The following is an 18,421-nucleotide window of genomic DNA, read 5'->3' as shown; positions in this document are numbered from 1 at the left end:
AAGCAGGCTGCAATTTGGCTTGTTCTGTTAAAATTGGTAGCAAACAGTATCCCCAGAGCATGGAGGCAGCTACAATTCAGATTAGGGGGTAAAGATTCCCATCTCTTTGAAAACTTGACTTGAGATGCCCAATCCTATCTTTAGTTCCAAGATTTAATCAACTCCTCATGAGAAGGAAGTTATGCAAGGAGAGGCTGTAAGTTATTTACTGGCAAGTATTTGCTGGCCAGCCCTTTTCAGTCAGACCCTAAAAGTGGAGGGAGCAGGCGTATTTCATATTAACCTGAACTAAGCAGCCAAATATCTGCTGCTTGGACTCTATGGACTTTGGTTTGGGTGTTTAGCTTGTTATGATAGCTTTGGAACTCAAGCACAGCTGCAAGCAGTGGATTTAATGCCACCTACTGTAGACTGAGAGTGCTGCAAGATCTGCTTATTCTCATTTCTGACTACTTGCTCCAGCAAAGCAGGTGCATTTTTTTCTCTTCCCTTTAACTTTGGGGGAAGGCTGGTGTAATACAAAAGACGCCTCACAGGACATCTCTCAGCCCACCTTCCACTTGGTTTCACAACCCCCCCCCCCATACGACAGATGTTCATACCAGCAAACTAACACAAGTTCAATCACCAGTCTGCTCCTCCTTCTGTACTTCAAGCAGGCTGTTTGGACTGTTTTGTTGTAAAAGCCCTGCATGAGCATGTATGCTGTTGTTGCCTCAATTAAAAATGGATTTTGTATTAAGTGCAAAACTACTCAGAGTAAGTGAGAAGGTCTTGGTCGCATCCCATCACAGTCTTTTGCTAATCAGTGCTGTGCAGAGCTAGGTTCTGCTTCAAACTTGCACAGCATGACTAGAAGCCCAATCCTAAGCATATCTACTCAGATGCAAGTCCCATTATAGTCAATGGGGCTTACTCCCAAGGAAGTGTGGACAAGATTGCAGTCTCAGGAAAGAGTTGAATTGAATTTACTTAGGAGGTGTCCAAATCATCCCCTACTTCTTTTTGTCAGTGTGTGTATAGCAATTTTTCACTCTGGTTCAAATTTTTGTCTGTCAATCTCCCTCTCTCTATTTTTTTTTAAAGTTCAAAATTACATATCACACATAATGTGATGAACTTAGCTTATCTTGGCCATGATGGTCAAAATCTGACTAATTTGACATTATTGGCTCCCGTTTTAAATGGACAAAATTCCATTATGCAAGCTAGCCAAGTCAGACTGGCTTACTCAGTACTTGTCACCTAAACAAAATCTTGCTCTCCTGTCTTTCCATCCTGCATAGTTAATGGCTCTCCAATCATCCTTATGTATACAATACGTATATTGTATACGTATATGTATATTGTTTGTCCAGAGGAAACTGATCCCCAAGATTTTCTTGGAGAGGTGAATGTTTAATATTATTCCTGTCACCATAAAATTGAATTAGGGTGGAAGCCTTCCTACACTGGACTTCCCCAACTGGTTTTTCATACATCTTACCTCCTGCCATTACAGTGACTTGCAAGGCTTCAGTTGGTCCAGTGGAGGCATTAAACTTAGTGGTACTTATGAGTAAAGATGCTGAATAAAGCATTTTGTGTTCATCTTCTTTTGGTCAACATGGGACTCAGTTTGCTTCTTAGCTAGATCTTGAATTATATCTACTTTGTAAAGAAGTACTTTAGAAGTATGAGTAGCACACTGCTGGAGTACTGTCAGGGAGGCTGGAGCTTTCCTGCACACTTCCAGCAAATCCTCAATCACCTACTGATGATGTTAAGATGGCAGAAAGGTCGGAGGGGGGAGGAAAGAGGTGAGGGCTGAAACTAGGTGAGGAGGTGAGTGTAATGGGTGTGGGGAGGCTTGGGGAGGCATACATCCAGCAGTGATGGCATGCGCCAGATCCTATCCTCTTTTCAATAGCCTTCCTGTCCCCTTTCTCTTCTTGGACTTGAGCTAGCAAAATTGCTAGAGCAGGTCAGAGGAGACCCATTGTAGAGGGGGAGGCTTATGAAGGGGCAAGGGGATTTCAATCCCCTTTCCCTGTTGAAGTCTTCCAATCCACCCTCATCCCACTGGATACAGCACAACTATTTTTGGTGTGGCTGCAACAGCGGGGAGGGGGGAGAGGATAGGATCAGGCTGTATGGATTTAAACTTTCTGCATCTCCTTACACACTTAAAGGTCTGTTCACACTACAACATGCTATCGCTAAACACATAATTGGGTGTTATAGGAGAAACCAAGGCATCTTCCAACTGCCTAGGCTTCAGCAAAAAGAAAATTAAGTGCCCATTTTTGAGTGGTGGCTGGCAACTGTTAATTTTCTGTGATGTCAAATTTTAACGGGAATACATGAATTGCAAAGTAAGTGGTTGGTGATAATTCTTGCTTAGACCTCTAGATCTCCACAACAATGGACAAAACAGTTCAGAAAGGAATTAGTCAGATAAACTGCATGCTTGCACCTTAAATCCCACAGGGATCAATCAATATTGTCCTGTCAAATAAAAGCCATTATCAATACTGCCCATGCATAAAGACTATATTTGAAAAATTGCACTGTAACAAGAGCAAAAGAGACGTCACAGCAAGAAATGCAAAACTGCAAATCAGAATTTAAAACATGCAGGTTCTTAATTGTCATTCCCAGTAGACTGAAGGTTATTGTCTCTCTAGAAGTCTATAAAAACTTTCAAAATACTATTAGAATCCAATTCATTCCTAAGGTCATATGGCACTCATTGTCTTTTCATTAACCTTGCTTTTTACCTCTCTCGGGTTAAGACTGCTCTGCTTTCTATATTTGAGGGAATGTAATTACCAAGAAGCTGCTTGTACTGCTTTTGATTTTCATCTTGCATTGCTGTTCTTTATGTTTTGTGTTTATTACTCTTCTGTAAGTCACCCTGGGTGCCCCAATAATGGGGGAGGGGGGAATGCAGGGTACAAATATTTTAAATAAAAATTTATTTATGTCTCCAAAAGGGATTCAGTCACTGTATTCAAATTCTCTGTGCCCCAGATCAAACAACTGTAAGCTAAGACAACTTAGACAAAACAGGAGCCAGAGGTTGTCATTCTGAGACAACCGACATATGTCGGACAAGGAATCATAGAGAGTTTCAGCTACACAATAGCGTAGCTAGAGGAGGGGGGCAAAACAGTAAGTACTGCAGGCATTGCAATGCACTGTAAGCGAACCCTCCCGCTTGCGGTCTGAGCCATTCCTGGCAACGTGCAGACAAACCAAACAGTGCCTTTGGCGCATTGCCACTGCTGCCCAGAATGACTCCACTTACATGGGAAGGGCCACTTACACAGTGTGCTGCAGCGCCTGCAGTACTTACTCTTACACCCCAGTTATACAACTAGTAACAGGTCACTCATGTGACCGGTTACCATTATCAATACCACTGTGATGTCTCTTTTGCTCTTGTTAGAGTGCAATTTTTCAAATATAGACTTTATGCATGGGCAGTATTGATAATGGTATTGATACTGACCTAAAGGACTGAGAACGACTGAAAATAAACACTCCACTTTTCATTTACGTGAGCTTGAAATGAAAGGGGGTTCTCTTCCTCCTTCTCAACTCCCATCAGTGTCTGGTTCAGCCATCTGCATATGTCAACAAACCAGATGCAAAACTGAGAAAAGGCAGTTATCACAAGAGAATTGATTCTGTAAATGCACTCACTAAAGTCAATAGACACCTCAGCTTCTCGCGCATCAGTGGGTGGTGCTTTCAGGACAGGCATGGTCTGGCATGGGTCCTGGTACGGGGTGTAAGCCAGATCACTGTGCCCTCCATCAGAGTAGGTTCCTGGACTGCCTGTTGGAACATAGTGTGGAGGACTGTCCAGCTGGTCAGAACTTGGATCCTCAGATATGCCACTATCACTAGCAGCTGGAGACCAGCTTGGAGAGTCTAGGATGGAGTCTGAGGGGCCCAAGATGGAGGCGATGAAATCCTCATTCTCTTGAGCATTGAGTAAGTGCTATAAAAGACAGAGAAAACACCCCATGAAAGGAGAGAAAATATCTGAACTCTATGTTAGAATTAACACAAATATATATGAAACTGCCTTTTACTGAGCCAGACCATCGGATTCTCTAGCTCAGTAGTTCTCAAACTTTTTAGCACTGGGACCCACTTTTTAGAATGACAATCTGTCGGGAACCACCACAAGTGATGTCATTAACTGGGAAGTGATGCCATGGATGGAAGTGACATCACTGAGCATCAAAATTTTTAACACCCCCAAATCAAGTAAGTAAATTAAAAGTTTACAAGTATGAGTTTTTAAAATGTCTTTAAAATAAAGAAGAACCCTTCTAACTATCTCAAGCAGTTGCTGATCTGTTTAAAAAAAAAATCCACAAACATCACAAAGGCTGCACTCCTATCCACAATTACTCAGGAGTGAGCCCCATTGACTGTCATTGTTAAAAGCATTTTCAGAGTACACTGTTAAAAGTACAGATCTGTAACATTTCCCCAAATGCAGTCACATACCATTGTAGCATCAAGTCTAATATATTAAAAATGAAATATACATTGAAATGGATGGGACCTGTCTGAAATTGGCTTGCAACCCACCCAGTGGGAACCCAATGCACAGTTGGGTGCATTGAACCAATACTCTAGCTCAGTATGGCCATAGTCACCGGCAGCAGCTCTCCAGGGTCTTCAGCAGAAGCTTTTCCCTGCCCTACTAGGAGATGCTAGGTCTCTGAACCTCACTCTTCTGCATACAAAGCTTGTGCTCTACACTGAGCTACAGCTTCATCCCAAGTTTAGAGGTGTCTTACCTGGACATTCTGCTACATCTGACCAAAACAGGAAATACAAACAATGAATAATGTTCTGTACATCTGCAGTTTTGCATACATGATAAACCCAGAACATGGCACCTGTTCCTTAGTTTTTCCTTCTTGTTTTTAAAATGTGAGTTTCTAGTCCTTATGGATACAGAGAAAAGGACTGAGGGCCCAGTCCTAAGCTTTGCACGCCAGGTCACTGCTGGTGCGCACTGTCACAAATGTGTCGTAAAGCATGTTTGTGGGCCCTAGCGCAGTGCTCCGCTGGTGCTAGGCCAGCGCTGGCCAGTGCTGGGCTAGTGCCGGGCAAGCGCCAGAGCTCTGCCGCTTGGCGGTTACACTGACCGCCGAGCTGCAGAGAGGTAGGTGGAGGCGTGGAGGAAGGCTGGCCACCCAACACCTTTGGGTCACCGTAGAATCGAGTAGCCCCATTGCAGGGCTACTCACTTTACCCAGGAAAAGGGAAGTCCCCTTCTCCTGAGGAGCCACCAGTGGCTGCCTGGAGCGCACAGGATGCAGCGGCAGCCATTTTCTGCGCCACTGCAGCCCTGTGTACCGGGCAGCTCAGGATTGGGCTGTGAGTCCACAAAGGTAGTGCCTAGTAAGAAGTCAGACATCCAGTGATCATGGGGTGGGGATTCACTGTCTCATCATCTGTTTAATTAAAGATTTTTATCCCACATGATCCCTTCCTGTCAGATTGGCACTCAGCAGCTCAGGGTCCAGAACCATGCCAATCTGAGGGTTGCCTGCTTCTTCCCCTTTAAAAAAAGGGGGGAAGGGGGGATGGCCCAGAGTGGCACACAATAGGTTTTTAAAATAACTTCTTCCCCTTTAAAGAAAGGAGGGAAGAAGGAGGGGGCAGCCCTTAGATCAGCATGATTCTGGAAGTAATTATGGTGACACGATGATGTTACCACAATTACTTCCAGTGGGGGAGTGGCACCTTACCTGAAGGTCCTGGGGTGGCCAAAACCACCAGTGGTATTAAATGTCTTCCCCATGTACACATTGAATATACACACATTAAATGTACAGCTTCAAGTCCACTTTCCTGCCTGCTGCTACTCTAACATGGAAGCAACTACAGGGGAAGGCTAAGGATGAGAGGTTCTCACACTGTCTTCTGTTCCCATCCAAGTAGCTGCAGAGGGTCCGAGTTCCACGTTGCGAAGGACCCCATCTTGCCGGTCAAACAGGAGATCTAGCAATTCCATGCTGTCAAGGCCGGAGGAGGCCATAGCTACAAAAGAAAAATGACAACATGATCATAGGCTAGAACAGGGATGTCCAAACATTTTGGCAGGAGGGCCACATCATCTCTCTGAGTCAGGGGCCAGGAAAGAAAGAATTAATTTACAATTTAATATTTGAATAAATTTACATAAATGAATATATTAGAGATGGCACTTATATGAATGAATGGCCAGCCTTTCCGTTGCTACCACTGCTGCATCACAGATATGAATTCAGCAAGTAGTGGAGGGAGCCCTTGTCCCACAGCTCAGATGAGAGGTTGAACAGTTGTCCTCATGCTGAGAGCAGTTGCTTTGGGCCAGCACGGGCTCCAGCAAGTCTCTGGAGGGCCAGAGGCTCATTGGAGACTGGGGGCTCACCAAGGCCCTGATTGGGAACCTCTGAGGGCTGCAAGTGGCCCCTAGGCCAGGGTTTGGGCACCCCTGAGCTAGAACAACAATAGGACATCTTGCTACTCTGATCATGCTTTAGCCTCTGTTTGCTTTCCCTCTTATTGCCCTCTTGATTTTATTATCCCATTTTCCAGGAATATGCATGAGAGTTGAGTAGGGTTCGCCTCCATGTCCTGATCCCCAACAACAGGAACCAGTAACAACATATTAGTGAGACAGGAGCAAGAGTAGACAGTTCTTCCACCACTCCACAAGAACTGCCATGTTGAATCCATCTCATCAGGTAAACTAAGACAGACTCAATACAGGAATCCTTACTTTCTTATGGAGAAGCGGAAGAACTATTCCCTCATGCTTCTCTTCCACTGGAATGTCAGTTTCTTTTTCTATTGCTGGAGATCAGGACACAGAGGAGAACATACACAAACAGGACATTGTGTCATTTGTTATTCCCCAACAACTGTTGATCGGATGCACATAATCTCTGGAAATGGAGATCTATCGGAAAACTTCAATGGACTGAAAGTCGCTATAACATTCAACCTTGTAGAAGGATTTCAAATTCCAGTTCCAGAAAGCTTCTCTAAAGTTATAGACTGTTCCACATAAGAACATAAGGGCAGCCCTCCTGGACTCTTATGGGAAATGTAAGCAACAGATTCTGGATTCAAACCTACCTCAAATTCAATACTACAGCAGGTCCTTCCATTTGTCAACTTATAACAACCCTTGTTAATCCAACTGGAGGAGATGGTGCATTTGCTTCTTTGTATGGGTGACCAGTCCACAAACACACACAGCTGGTGGATAACAGACTTTTAAACAAAGAACAAGAGATTGCTGCAGGCTGCCAATATCCCTGCTGCTTGTGGACTTTGCTCAGGCTCTTAGAATGGAAAATAGGTAACATAGAGCACAATTCTATGCATATCTACTAGGAAGTAAGTCCCATTGTGTTCTATGGGACTTACACTCAGGAAAGTGTGTATAGGATTGCAGTCATAAGAACATAAGAAGAGCCTTTCCGGATCAAGCCAAAGGCCCATATAATTCAGCTTTCTCTATCTCACAGCAGCCCACCAGATGCCTCAGGGAGCACACAAGACAACAAGATACCTGCATCCTAGTGCCACTCTCTTGCATCTGGTAGCCTACTTCTAAAACCAGGAGGTTGCACATACCCATCATGGATTGTAACCCGCAATGGACTTTTCCTCCAGAAATTTGTCCAATCCCCTTTTAAAGGCATCTAGGCCAGACGCCATCACGACATCCTGTAGCAAGAAGTTCCACAGACTAATTACACACTAGGTAAAGAAATACTACTTTTTGTCTGTTCTGTTTCGACACTCAATTTTAGTGGGTGTACCCTGGTTCTGGTGTTAAGTGAGAGGGAAAAGAACATCCCTCTATCCATTATATCCATCCCCTGAATAATTTTGTGTGTCTCAATCATGTCCCCCTCAGGCAACTTTTTTCTAGACTGAAGAGCTGCAAACACTGTAGCCTTTCCTCAAAAGGGAGGTAGGTGTCCCAGCCCAGTAATCATTTTGGTCGCTCTCTTCTGCACCTTTTCCATTTCCACTACATCTTTTTTGGGATGTGGAGACTAAAGGGAGGAAAATCACAACAAGGCGTTCCTCTTTCCTTCTTATACTGGAAGGAATGCCTCTTCTGAGTTGATGTCTCTCTTGACACATACCTTGCATTATCTAAAAACTAAGAATGTTTTTTTGCTTCAAAATTATTTTTACTCATATGCCAATATGTATAGATTTAACTGATTAATTACTTGACTAACAATGCAACCCTGCGCATGTCAAAAGTAAGTCCCATAGTGCCTCACAGGGCTTAGTCCCAGGAAAGTGTATACTGTGTAAGATTACAGCCTAATATTTCTTTAATTGAATAACAATCTTTAGGCACACAGATACTCTGCTCCAATGAGAAGTGCCAATAACTCATATCTGTATGCAATTGAATTATAAATTAGCTCTTTCCTGTTCTCCACCGAATTGCTTTCAACAAGCTATTCCACATGCCCCTACAAAAAAGAAAGGGAATTCAAAGGTTTCTGTTTCTGAAAAACAACTCTCAAGCCAAGCATTTCTGTTCAAAAGGTCAGAAGCCCTTCCTTTCATGACCCTGATCCTTGAACAGTGGCTTGATGTGCAGAAATGTAGCCAGTGGAACTGTACCTGGCATGGATGTGTAAGTGGTGGAAAAAGTTGTCCCTCCTTAATTTCTGCATGCTTAATTTATTGCACAGGAACAGGGCCAGCAAAAAGTTGGCAACTCTACACTGAGTACTTATGAATGCCAATCCCTTGGGAATTATGGGACCTACTCTGTAATCTTCTAGTGGGAATTAAATTTGATTTAGTAGAAAACTACTGCGACAAGGTTTCTCCCAGGAAATTAGTATTCAGAGTTTGTGTGCACACAACTTCCCAGTTCACACCTATACATGAAACATCAATACTCATCTCTGACTGTGAAGACATTGAATTGAAAAATTGAATTTCACACACACACACACACGCACACACACGCACGCACGCGCACACACAAACACACACACACACACAAACCTATTGGAATAAGGGCTGCCTGCTAACCCATGTGAGAGCTAAACCATGTGTTGTTTGTGTGTCCAAGCATTATCTGGGGAACAGACTTATCTCTATCCACTACACAGTACGCCCCCACTATCCCATCCTGACCTTTGCCCTCTTGTTTGCACTGCACTGGTTTCCAGAGGCAGGCTGTGTTGGGTTAAACAAGAAAAAAAATTACCAGAAATCAAAGGGTGCAAACTCACCCCAGTTGTCAGTGACTTCGCCTCCTTCACTGCAGTTTGGAGGAATGGATTTTATTCCACCAGTGCTCTCAGCAGAGATGGTTGAGGTGGTGGGTTTTCTTTTCCCTCTTGTTTTAGATCCCTCTGCCCCAACACCTCTTTCTACGATGTGGCAAAGTTTAAACTCCAACAGAGGAAAATAATATCAGGAACTCTAAATCCCTCCCTTCATCTGCTTCACCAATGGGGCAGAGACTGACACAGACACAGAGACACAGTTATCAGAGGGCCAAATTGGGTAACCATTATCTAAATAGCTTTGTCCCCTCCAACCCACCCCCTCCTTTCCAATTTGAGGCGGGCGCTGAGACCATAGGTGTAAAGTCCTCTCTTGGGCTGTATTTACTGCGAACTTTTACCCACTTTACAAGATGCATTTCAAGGAACAGCATATTCATTAATTGCATTTTAATCACTACTGCATAGTCTTATTGCTGTCACAATCATTTCAGAAGATGCCATAGTGACAGCTCAAGGCAGAACCAATATTTTGCAGGCAGGAAATTCCAGGTTCAAACTCTGCCAGTTTTTAAAACGATCTTCTTGAATAGTGGGCTAGTAAAGACCCTAGAGAGCTGCTGCCAGTCACAGTACGTACTGTGTAGGAACCAATGGCCCTATTCTTAGAACCCAGTTTCAGGTATTGATGAGCAAAAACATCTTAATAAGAACATAAGAACAGCCCCACTGGATCAGGCCATAGGCCCATCTAGTCCAGCTTCCTGTATCTCACAGTGGCCCACCAAATGTCCCAGGGAGCACACCAGATAACAAGAGACCTCATTCTGGTGCACTCCCTTGCATCTGGCATTCTGACATAGCCCATTTCTAAAATCAGGAGGTTGCACATACACATCATGGCTTGTACCCCACAAAGGATTTTTCCTCCAGAAACTTGTCCAATCCCCTTTTAAAGGCGTCCAGGCCAGATGCCATCACCACATCCTGTGGCAAGGAGTTCCACAGACCAACCACACATCGAGTAAAGAAATATTTTCTTTTGTCTGTCCTAACTCTCCCAACACTCAATTTTAGTGGATGTCCCCTGGTTCTGGTGTTATGTGAGAGTGTAAAGAGCATCTCTCTATTCACTCTGTCCATCCCCTGTATAATTTTGTATGTCTCAATCATGTCAACCCTCAGGTGCCTCTTTTCTAGGTTGAAGAGGCCCAAACGCCATAGCCTTTCCTCATAAGGAAGGTGCCCCATCCCAGTAATAATCTTAGTCGCTCTCTTTTGCACCTTTTCCATTTCCACTATGTCTTTTTTGAGATGCGGCGACCAGAACTGGACACAATACTCCAGGTGTGGCCTTACCATTGATTTGTACAATGGCATTATAATATTAGCTGTTTTGTTCTCAATACCCTTTCTAATGATCCCAAGCATAGAATTGGCCTTCTTAACTGCTGCCGCACATTGGGTCGACACTTTCATTGACCTGTCCAACACCACCCCAAGATCTTGATCTGTCACAGATAGCTCAGATCCCATCAGCCTATATGTGAAGCCTATATCTTCTCCTACAACTATGCTCCTCTGTTGCTACTCAGGGGGGCTATAGCTCCCCAACAGGGCTCAGCATGACTTGCAAGAAGAAAGCCCCATGTTCAAGTCCACTGTGTGTAATACCTGATCTGAGAAAACAACCTCTCTCTGTTTGAAGCTTATGGCCAGCTAACTCCAGAGTAGACAACACAGTGCTAGATGGACTCTCAAGACAAGGTCATATGATATCAAAACTGTCTTATAATACTGGTATTTATAAGTAGCATTGCCAACTGAACAGGAAAAAAACTCTTCTGTGCTCTTAACAGCAGGCTTATTTATTTATTAAGAATATTTATGTACCACTTTTCAACAAAAACTAGTTTAAAAAGTGGTTTACAGAAAATAGCTTGTTTCCTGTCTTCAAAGGCCTCACAGTCTAAAAAAAGAAGCAAAAGAGACACCAGCGAAAGGCACTGGAAAAGAAGGCATGCTGGGGTAAAGAGGGACAGTTATTCTACATAAATCAGCAGCCAAAATGTTTCACAACATGACAGTTCAGGGAGGGGGATAAATAGCAGTCAAAGAGAGCCCCAATTAAGATTGGGACCATAACATAGGGAGAGGGAGGATTCCACCCTGTACACTTGCTGAGGTCTTGACCTGGACCGTCAACCCATCAGTCCCATGCTTCTGTTTGCACAGGGGAAAAAAGCTGCCATTAGGTTCTGCTTGTATATTTATAAATCAAGTAATCATAAATGTTATTAAAAAGTTACAATAAACCTCGAGTATTATTTATTATTTTAATTATTAACAGTATTTATATACCGCTTTTCAACGAAAAGTTCACAAAGCGGTTTACAGAGAAAAATCAAATAACTAAATGGCTCCCTGTCCCAAAAGGGCTCACAATCTAAAAGATGCAAATGAATACCAGCAGACAGCCACTAGAACAGACAGTGCTGGGGGGAGGTGGGCCAGTTACTCTCCCCCTGCTAAAAAAAGGAGCACCCACTTGAAAAAGTGCCTCTTACCCAATTAGCCGGGGTATGAGTATTCCCTCATTCAAAGGAAATGATACCTGATAGCGCTGTCCAGTCTGGAACTTCTCAATGCCACTGGGAAAGTGGCGAAGGTGCAATGATATTTTAGATCTTAGGTTGTTTTAAGCTGCTTCTTAATATGCATTTTTTTGGAATATTTTAAATAAATTGTAAGCCATTTCAAAGGCCAATATTCCACTTTGATTCCAATCCCAATCCTTTTGGGATGCATGCCCTCATATTCACAGTCAATGAATGCTGGGTATTTATTAATTCAGGGTCCAAGAGTGTTTGAGGCCTCATGCACACACATATTGTTGATGTATAAAAGTCAACATTAGCAAAACTTTTTTTCCAGTGAATCTGTGTACAGAGAACTTGTGAAACCAAAAGAAATGTCAAGACCCAGTCAATAATTCCAAAAAACATCTGACCTCCTGAAAAAATAAACTCTGCCTGTTGATTTATTGCCAAGTCTTATTTATCACTAGAAATAGTCACTTGCGATCTTTATTGTGTGGATTTTCCACATTTTATGAACGGGGAAATGAATCTGGGAGATGGTGGCATGACTAAGAGCACAAGCCTATGCCTGTCTCCTCAGAAGTAAGTCCCATTATACTCAATGGACCTTACTCCCAGGAAAGTGTGGATAGGATTGCAACCTAAGGTCACACAACGTACCTATGGCAGAGGTGGGACTTGAACCTTCATCTCCTGATTCAAATCTGGCTATCTTCTCACACAGCTGTGTTAAATGGTCTTAGTGTGGCAGCTGATAGAAGGAAGGATGGTCAGAGAAGAAGGAAAATTGTTTGTAATCTAATTTATATAATCTCCAGTCAAGAATTGCCTTTTCGCTCCTTTGTTTTAAACAGTGATAGACTCAGTCTATCCTCCATATCTACTTTACCCAGGCTTCACGCACTGGAGAGGACACTCTGTCCCAGAACCACTATTCAGAGAGCGATACCATAGTCTTCCGAGACTGAAGGATGCCAACAACCCTAGACTCAGTACAATTATTATTGGCCTGAGCCTGTACTGTCTGTTTCTTCTGTTTTGTGAATTTTGTTCTGAGTAGTTAGACTCAGAGAAAATGTATTTTTATATGAGCCCAGCCACTAAAGCTTCACTTATGCAAATGTAACACCACAATCCTATGCATGTTCACTGAGAAGTAAGGCCCTGCGACTTTCCTTTTCCTCGCCCCTTTGACAAACCCAATCTATTGGTTCAAAGACGCCTGCCTCATCCATGGGTAACCAGGTTGTGGGCTTTTAATTATAGGGGGTATTGCATAATCAGGGGATGACGATGGCGCCAGTTGCCTGGCTGAGTTGCCCCTTGCTCCTCAATCTTAGTTCCTGCCTGCCACACCCCAGTCACGAGCTGTTTTACTCACCTGTTCTTCAAGGGAGACTTTGGTGTCAGGGAGCTTCCTGTACCCACTTCACCTTTGGATCTTATTCTCAGAAGGGATGGGAGCAGCTGGGGAGAAAATGGATGCCTTGTTTCTCACGTTGAGCCACCCCTACCTCAAAGGCAAACAGTGGTAAAACCTACTTCTCAGAAAGGGCAATACTTGCTTAAAAATTAACAAAACACAACAAACATTTGAAAAGCCTAATCCCTGGTTTACTATAGACAGGCCTGTAAATCTTCCTGCTTCTGTGACAGTAAATGGCCCCTTAAAGAATGGTTTTGATTCATCTCAGTCCTTCCACTTCATCCAGTTACAAATTCTGTACATTTCAATATTTTTCCTAAGGGCTTTCTATGTCATCACTGCCACTCATTCTAATTTTGGACTGTAGAACTGTAAGATACCTGGGGCAAGGACTTACTTTTTGCTTACATTATGATATACAGTATATTACATCTGAACAACTGGGCTTGGTGGGTCATGTTGTACAGACTTGTGCTATGTACTGAATAATAATGCTTTTCTCTCTATGATCCCCTCCCTCCTTTAGGGCCTTCCCTCTGGATGTCTCTTTTCCTTATCAGTCAATTCTGGCTAAACCATGTTCCATTTCTATGCCCAAGAGCAGCATCAGGAGTTGGCTAGCACTGGCAGAAGGCTGGAGTTGCCAGGTCAGATACATCTAAAAAGCTGAAAATGAAAGGGGGGGGGGTGATCTGATGCAGGTTCTCCTGATGTCACAAGGAGGGCCCTGCTGAAGTAACAAGACTATTAACCTTTGAAAAATAGGAGAAAATAACTGGAGCCAGGGCAGAGTGCCATGGTAAAGGGGTAGAGTCCAGCAGCAGCCCAAAACTGATCTGAGATTAATCTTTGCCACCCTGAGAAAAAAAGAAAACAGCTGGAGAAACAGGGTCATTCAGGACAAATTGGTAACCCTGTTGGGGACCCATGCCCATCAGAGGGCCCACCCAGTCAGACTAACCCCAAACTCCCTTCTCTTGGCCATGGTGGCAAACGTTGGCCAAGAGATTCACACCACCACTGCACCTAGTACTTCTATCTACAAATGGAACCATCCACCAGAGGCCTCTGTGTTATTGCAGGCTTCTAGGGGATGTTCACATTTGCCAGTGGAGAGGGATGGAGGAGGTGCCATTGCCTGTAACCTGCCACCAGTATGCTTGGAGGCACTGGGGCCCAACATACCATGGTCCAGTACATGACTTTGGTCCGAGGTCTCTAGTGACCAGGCATGGACACTGGCACGGCTCATGGATGCCTTCCCTCAACCTTTTGTCCCTGGTACTATCAGTTTCAAATGTTTTTGACAGGTAACTGATGAACTGAGGCTATATGGCCTCCAGCATAGCCCCATTCCTATCTATCCCCTTAATCTTTTATAATGTACCTCAACCACTTTCTCCTAAAAACCAAGACACAGGTGAAGGATTCTTTAAATCCCTTTCCTGCCCCCCCCCCCAACCTGTGGCGAAGAAAGGGGAGAAAATAGTTGAAATCCATAATAAGGACAAATTCTGTCCAAGCGCCTGGCATTGTTCATACTGGAAAGAAGCTATTTACCCAACCAAGTGAATTAGTGGGTGGTGCCAATTCCAGGTTCCGATGTTTCGTTACTTTTATACATTAAGGAGAATATGGCCGACAGAAGGAAGTTTTGCTAAACATTGCATCTGATGCTACTTGCAAGTCTCAGCTTTTTGCCCATCATTACAGCTGTCACTTTCTGCACATTTGCCAACACAGCGATACATTGCCTCAGTTCTCCCTGTGGTAGTTTATTCAGCACACAAAGATAGGACTCTTAGGCCAAAATTCTAACCAACTTTCCAGCACTGGCATAGCTGTGCCAATGGGACATGTGCTGCATCCTGCAGCTGGGTGGCACTCATGGAGGCCTCCTCAAAGTAAGGGAATGTTTGTTCCCTTACCTTGGAGCTGCACTGCCCTTATGTTGGTGCTGGAAAGTGGGTTAGGATTGAGGGACCAATCCTATCCAATTTTCCTGTGCCGGTGCAGCTGTGCCAATGTGGTGTTCACTGCATCCTATGATGAAGAGGCAGTCACAGATGCCTCCTCAAGGTATGGGAACATTTGTTCCCTTACCTCAAGGCTGCATTGCGGCTGCACCAGTGCTGGAAAGTTGAATAGGATTGGGCCCTGAGTCTTCAATTTTACACTTTCCCTTTAATTTCACATGGATTACATATCGCTAGGACGTCTCCAACTCTCTTTTATGCCTTTTTGTTCTATTTCTATTTCGTTCTGTGCTGAGAAGCTGCAAATATTTTCTCATTTGCAGATTTTGTTCATGTTGTGTACTTGCTTTTGCAAAACAAAGTATCCAGAGCATGCAGCTGCTTCAAAAATAGTTTTCACTGAGGGAAAAAAGGTAGCAACTAGATGCCCAGAGTCATTTGGAAGAGCAGGGATACTATAGAAAATGGATCCTCCCAACCAGATTTCAGAGCATAACCTGCATGTTCCACACTTCCCACTAGAGGACGTGATTTGTCCTTAACCCAGTTTCAGACTTTAATGTACGTCTATGTCTCCAATGGACATATATGGGCTTAGAGAAGTGCTTCTCAATGGAGAACATCACAGAGCTTTATATCCAGGTGAACATGCATTTTGTACAACACTTTACCTTAGGGCTGTCACATTTGTTTCATACTGAGGGCCAAATAGCATTCATTATGCCTGCTGAGGGACAGAGGTGATGTCATTAGGCAAGAAGTGATGTCATTAGTCATAACCAAAAATAAGCACTTTTTCTCACTTAGGAACCCATTAGCAGCAAATAACAAAAGAGAAAACACACAAATCTTTATCATATTTCAAGTCTTGGGAGAGCCCAATTTTCATGTGGACTGCCCTTTAAACAATAACACCTCAGCACTGCTCATCAGCTGAGAGCCTGAGGGCCAGACAAAAAGCTTCTTCGGGCTGCATCCGGCCCCCAGGCCTTATGTTTAACACCCCTGCTTTACACAGTACTGGATGCTAAATATACATTCAACAGTGGTAAAAGTAAGGTGCTAATTTCATATCCACCAAGAGTTATGGATAATTTGCTTAGTGGATATGCATCTCTCATGCTGGTGCACGTGTGTGTGTATGCACATGTACCACCCAGCCACTCAGTCTACTTAGCAAATCCAGTTCTATCTTTTATATGCTGGTCAGGAAGAAAGACAAGCATGAAAGATGTGTTTTGTTCTTTCTATTTTTAAGCAACTGAGAGGTGTTTTGCTGCCATGGGGACGGGGAGCAACGTGAGCAGCTTGGCAGATGGATGAAGTACTGTAGTGAGAAAGAGGAATGGAACAGTACAGCGGGTGCAGTGTTTCCAAACAGTGGGGTAGGGGAAAGGAAGATGGCACATGTACACTGCTGTTTTCTTTAGAATGTCTTGCAAGTTAGGATCATTGGATGAATTTTTTATTTAGAGACCCTGTGGGAGCAGGGTACAGAAAATACAGTATTCGGAGCAGAGAGAAACATTTTTTTAAAAGCCCATCCAACATGTATAATCTTTTACTCCCTCCTGTTGTCATTTTATCCATAGCTTAATTGTTAATATGAGAGATGCTGAGGCTCTAGCACAGCTATTTTCAACCACTGTGCCATGTGACTCTGGTGTGCCACAAATGCTCTGCAGGTGTGCCATGGGAGTTTGGGGGAGGGTTATTTATTAGTAAGGCCACTGGGGGTGTGAGCCCCCTGCTGGCAGTACAGAGTGCCTTGTCAATTGACAAAAGACTGATGGTGTGCCTTGACCATTTTAGTACCTTCTCAGTGTGCCATGAGATGAAAAAGATTGAAAATCACTGCTCTAGCATGAAGCCATGTGCTACATTTTTAGCACATGTCAGTATAATACACGTTAAAACATTGTATAGTAAATAACAGATATGTTTTTGGCATATAGAGTTTTCCTGTTAGGCATGGTTCCGTGGCACTTACCACTGTAAGTAAGTCCTATCTACACAAAATTCATGCTGCCCTGATTTAGAAGCTATTTCTGAGAGGGTCAAAGCAGATGTAACAACAGCATTGCCCCTGTAAGCATTCCATGAACACTCATCACTCGTACATACACTTAGCATGCCATTTAAACCATATGCGTGTAGAGTTAACATGCTAGTGGTCAGAGGCCAAGCTGGGTGTGCCAAAAACTACAGGTAGTTGGTAAATGACCCAGGAAGCACTGCCTCATGTGGTAAGCCACTTATATGTGATGGGGCAAGCAAATGCATTTTCCCCATGACTGCTTTCAGTCTGTTTCAGCCACCAGCTTCATATGGTTGGCCAGCCTCTGAAAGCTCAGTGGTGAAGGAAATGAGGCCTTGATGCGTGGCCAGAGGCACTCTTTTCTTGATTATTATTTTTACTTAGTGTGCGATTTCTGAAAATAATAAAAATAGCATTAGTCAAGACAATGATTAATTTGCATGTTCAAAGGCTGTCAGGTGGAAAGCAAAACAAGTTGAAATGAAATCCTGCTTGTGGTGAGGAGGGAAAGGCACTCCGTGCACCCTCAGAAGACTTTTTCATTATTATCATTTACACAAACCTTCTAGGGCCACTGAGAAAGGTTCGTTGGTTCGTTTTCCTTTTGCTCTGATTCAGTTCAGGATCTGGTCGGTGTCCTTTTCAGCTCCCTCAGAATGAGGGATGGAGAGCCCCGAAAAGCGCCACTGCAGTGTGAGGCGCAGGGTGAGAGGCAGGTGAAACAGAACCTCCCCAGCCCTGCCGTGTGAGGCGCAGGGTGGGGAGGCAGGCGAGGCAGAGCCTCCCCACCGGAGTCCTTCAAACAGTGCCACCGCCACATGAGGTGCTCAACCCAAGCGCTTTGCGCGTGGGTTGAGTGTGCTTGAGCACCTCACACCGCAGCGGTGGCTGCGGCGCTGTTCGAAGAACTCCGGTGGGGAGGCTCTGTCTCACCTGCCTCCCCACCCTGCGCCTCAAACGGCAGAGCAGGGCTGAGGAGGTTCTGTCTCACCTGCCTCCCCACCCTGCGCCTCACATGGCAGGTCTGGGGAGGCTCTGCCTCACCTGCCTCCCCTCCCTGCGCCTCACAGGCCAGGACTCTGCCTCCCCCCCCACCGAAAGCA

General features: G+C 44.1%; 1 protein-coding gene across 4 annotated transcripts in view; it reads right to left on the bottom strand.

The window, feature by feature from the left end:
- Positions 1-18,046, bottom strand: part of CREB3L3 (cAMP responsive element binding protein 3 like 3) — a 34,131-nt gene extending 16,085 nt beyond the window's left edge. The window contains exons 1-4 of one of the 4 annotated variants that reach the window (XM_066635783.1): positions 17,881-18,046; positions 13,260-13,345; positions 5,930-6,054; positions 3,688-3,988 (exon numbers count right to left, since the gene is read on the bottom strand). In XM_066635783.1, coding sequence (XP_066491880.1) covers positions 3,688-3,988; positions 5,930-6,052 — 424 coding nt within the window. In that variant the 5' untranslated portion in view covers positions 6,053-6,054; positions 13,260-13,345; positions 17,881-18,046. Of the gene's footprint in view, positions 1-3,687; positions 3,989-5,929; positions 6,055-9,281; positions 9,354-12,538; positions 12,608-13,259; positions 13,346-17,880 lie in introns of those variants that run through there. The other 3 variants (XM_066635782.1, XM_066635785.1, XM_066635786.1) reach the window with 3 other exon arrangements.
- Positions 18,047-18,421: the final 375 nt, after the last annotated feature.

The sequence above is a fragment of the Tiliqua scincoides genome, chromosome 8 (assembly GCF_035046505.1).
Source record: "Tiliqua scincoides isolate rTilSci1 chromosome 8, rTilSci1.hap2, whole genome shotgun sequence".
Classification (NCBI taxonomy): domain Eukaryota; kingdom Metazoa; phylum Chordata; class Lepidosauria; order Squamata; family Scincidae; genus Tiliqua; species Tiliqua scincoides.
Note: the sequence above shows the minus strand (reverse complement) of the source record. Positions and strands in the feature narration are given on the sequence as shown.